The sequence below is a fragment of the Fulvia fulva genome, chromosome 7, assembly GCF_020509005.1.
Source record: "Fulvia fulva chromosome 7, complete sequence".
Lineage (NCBI taxonomy): Eukaryota > Fungi > Ascomycota > Dothideomycetes > Mycosphaerellales > Mycosphaerellaceae > Fulvia > Fulvia fulva.
The window spans coordinates 2,297,811-2,301,687 of record NC_063018.1 but is presented as its reverse complement, the minus strand read 5'-3'; the positions used below and the strand labels follow the sequence as shown (position 1 = coordinate 2,301,687).

General features: G+C 42.7%; 1 protein-coding gene across 1 annotated transcript; it reads left to right on the top strand.

Annotated features, from left to right (window-relative positions):
• Positions 1–2,431: 2,431 nt before the first annotated feature.
• CLAFUR5_10278 (Avr4E) lies at positions 2,432–2,797 on the top strand (the record flags this gene model as incomplete). Its single annotated transcript, XM_047909426.1, has 1 exon — positions 2,432–2,797. The coding sequence occupies one exon, from the start codon at positions 2,432–2,434 to the stop codon at positions 2,795–2,797; it is 366 nt and encodes a 121-aa protein (XP_047764739.1).
• Positions 2,798–3,877: the final 1,080 nt, after the last annotated feature.

The following is a 3,877-nucleotide window of genomic DNA, read 5'->3' as shown; positions in this document are numbered from 1 at the left end:
ATACCTACTCTCCTTTTTTAGGCATTCCCTTCCCTAGTATAGGCCTATATAGTAAGGACACCTTAGGGTCTTCTCCCCGTATTTTAGGGCTATATAACCGTACTGTTAGTATAAGAAGCACTATAGTACCCTATAGCTACTCTAATAGATCTCCGTGTCTATTCTCTCGTAGTTCTAGAATAGCCTATTATCTAGTATCTAGTTAGCTTGTTCCGCTATCTCTAGCTAGGTACTAAGCGATAAATACGTCTTCTCTCGGTCTACTATCTTATATAACTATACCGCCTTCGTTAGTCGTACTCCTAGGGATATATTCTAGTTCTATACTTAGAGTTAGAGAAGGTCTTCGACCTTAAATATCCTAGGGACCCCGTAGGTAATAACGGTATACTATTAGTAGGAGACTCGCGCCGACTTTGCGACCTTAGTAGTCTACTCCTTATAGGTCTCTAGTTTTCGTCTATTAGACTCTTATACGGTAAAGAGTCTTACTACGCCTATTACTCCTACCTCCGCTCCAACTACCTTCTTTTAGCCGATTCTATCGACAATTTCCTTACTTATTAGGGCTACGATTTCTTATTTCTGCCGGATTAGTAATATATAGTCGTACCGTATTACTTACCTTCTTAGAGGTTTAATTCTTACCTACTACTACTATTACCTATATAGTTAGTCTCTAGGCTTCCTTCTATATTACTTATTAGATTGTCTTTAGAATTTAGTACAATAGCGCTTTTAGCGCTCCTAGTAGCTATACTATAGTGTTCTTATATACCCGGGCTAGGTGTTTGTTATCCTCTAGTAAGTTTTCCGCCTCCGTATATAGGGTTGTCTACGCTATATTATTTATCGTTAGCCTCGTAAGGCTATAGCTCTCGTTAGTTACTATCCTTCGCTACTATTTAGGGTGAGGTCGCGCTTCCTAATTAGGTAGTTGTCCTCCGTAACTCCGTAACTCTAGGGTCTACCGTTAGGGTAACGGAACCTTAGTTTTAGGGTTCTTTATACTACGATTACGCCGCCGCTAGCGTAGGCGGGTCGCTACTACTTAAGTAGATTGCTCGTCTTAATAAGAGCTATTAAATAGATAGTCCTTGTCGATAGTAGCAATAGATCTAAGGGTTTTAACTTCAATACTATATAAATAAGCGTATATATAGGTAATATCCTATTATTAAAACTTAAGGCTACGTACGCTAAGAATTAGGTGACTAATTAGTTAGCTATAGCCTCTTTAAGAGCAATACTTATATATTCTTAATAGATATAAACAATATATAACCTGCTTTTAAAATACCCTATATAAGCCCGTATAATAACTTCCTATAACTACTTCTAACGTAATAAGATTAATAAGGTAACTATAGCTCTTAAGGTACTTAGTAAGGAAGTTAGAGTCCTAAAGTACCTTACTTTAAAACTCTAAGGAGGTGTATAAAAATAAAGTATAACCTTATAAGCGTAAGATAAGATTAAAAGGTTAAAATAAGCGTTATAGGGTATAAGAATAGAATAGGTATTAGCCGAGGAGATTGCGATAACTAAGTTAGGGCAATAAATTGCCCTATATAAGAGCTAATAAGGCACTACTTTCAAATGACATAGTTTTTCACACCTTATAAACCAATGCCCTGTACTTTCCAATCGAGATCCCCAGTTTCGTAGGTAACTTAAGCCTTTGTTTTGAGGCTGAAACTTGCAAGTAACTTTTAAGGACCAAATTGCAAAGGCATCTAGCGAATACACCGCGCCTGTGCCCTGGTCGTCGAACACCCGCTACTCCACGGAAACCATTCAAAGGGATGCGGACAGGCGCTGTAGAGCACGCATTTCTTCCACCAATCTAGGAATGATACCAAGCCTGTCCGTCGAAAGTGAGTGAATGACAAATCAAGAAAGATATGTCTTTAGCTATCGTCCTCCTCCACAAGCTTAGCAACAGAACATTAAATCACACTGTAGTCGGCCGAGCCAAACCTGCGCTCTGCGTGAAGAGCTCATCTCGGCCATACCCCGGTCAAAGCCATATCCTTCTCGATATTGCTCACTCATGCCACGGTTCTGCCTATTGGCTTTACGGCTTACGGGAGGGCATATTCCATCGCCTTCTCAGTATCAGTCTAGAACTAAACATCCTTCATCTCCTACGCCACTAGCCCATTGCACCACTTTTGGTCGGTGCGGCCGCCCCTCTTGACTCCCTAAACGTTGTTCTACTACATAAAAGGGTTCGAGTGGCCCGGTATATCGCTGTGCGACCTGCACAGGCAGTTTCACGAAGGCGAACCCGATCAAAGGCCTGCAAACCGCGGTCCGCAGCGAAGTAAATTTTGCGGACGAGTCTTCGAAGGAATTATGGCCTAATCCGCGACCTAGAGCCTGACCTACATTCCACAACCTCACCCCACTATACCGAGGACGATCCAGCATGCAGTTTCCAACCCCTCACCTCCTGCTCACCACCCTCCTCGCTACTATCACAACCGCCGATTTCTCGCGCGATTGCCCGCCAGGCAGCGGCGTTGGCAATCAAGCCGAATGGAGCGCACGCGGCGTAGATGGCACTGCGATCCCTAGAGAACTTGACGCTCACAGCCTCTGTGACTGCTTCAAGCCGTTCTTGAACGTGCTGGGATGTTCGGTCACATCGGTTGTGACGGAGAGAGCTGTTTTTGTGAAGGGACATCTCAACTATTGTGCGCGGATGTCGGAGTCGGTGGCAGGGATCTCGCCGTGTAAGGAGTGGGAGATTGAGGTTGGGGGAGCGCATCCTGAGAGGATGGCAAACAGATAGATCAGCGGTAGACACCTAAATTCCATAGTCGACTGCTTGCCTCGCGAAAGACTAACTACCTTCTAATCTCAGCCAGGGGTTCCGGACTGGACTGACAGACAGCAAGCTAAGGAAGATGGCCTTGCCAATATCGCTCTGGAACAATCAGCTTCGTCTCGTCAAGACACACAAGTTATGCATAGGTGGCCCGGTCTTAGCGTTCTGTTATTTAAGTAAAATGTAGTGCCGGAGAGCGACGGCAGGAATTAACTCCCACTTGGTTTTTTCGGCTTTTTCGAGCGTTAGTGTTTCCTGATATCGTTAGTAGCTCGCTTCTTACTTCTACTACTTAGTCGCGTCGCTTACTAACGCGTTTCTAGTTAGTACTACTACTAATAAGTATAGGCTTCCTGAGTTAGTATAATAAATAGTATAGAATAAAGGTAGTACTATAGGCTTTCTTATATTCTTATAGAAGTATATTAGAAAGTACGCTTTTCCTAAAATAATTAGAAACACACTTAGAAACACGCTTATATACTCTCTTTTAGTAGTTATTCTTTATAACGTACTTTACTACCGAGCGGGCTATACTACCGAGCGGGCTACTTTTACTAAGAACTATACTACTTCTACTTTAATTGCGACGGTATCTTAATACGACGACATCCTATAGAATCGTTACTAGGAGGACAATTCCTCTTTAGATTCTTCGCTATCTAGCGAGTCTACTTAATAGGTACGTACGTTATACCCCGACTCGCTATATTACTTATAGCGTCGTAGCCTTAGTACTAGCCGAATACTATCTAGCAACTCTCTACTCACTTCCTACCTCCTAGTATCCTCTAGAGGTATTAATTGCGACGCCTTATCGAAGGTTAGAGACCCTCTAGACTAAATGTACTTACGCTTTCGTGCTTTCCGCTATATAAGGGCCTCGTTAGACTTACGTAGCTTACTAATCTCGCTTCGTATAAGAGCTATCTAATACGCTATCTCTCTACTCCCTCTCTATTGCCCTATTAAACGACCTTCCTCTTTCTACTACGCCTTTCTGAACCCGTAACGACGCTCTAAGACGTAATGACACCTATTATA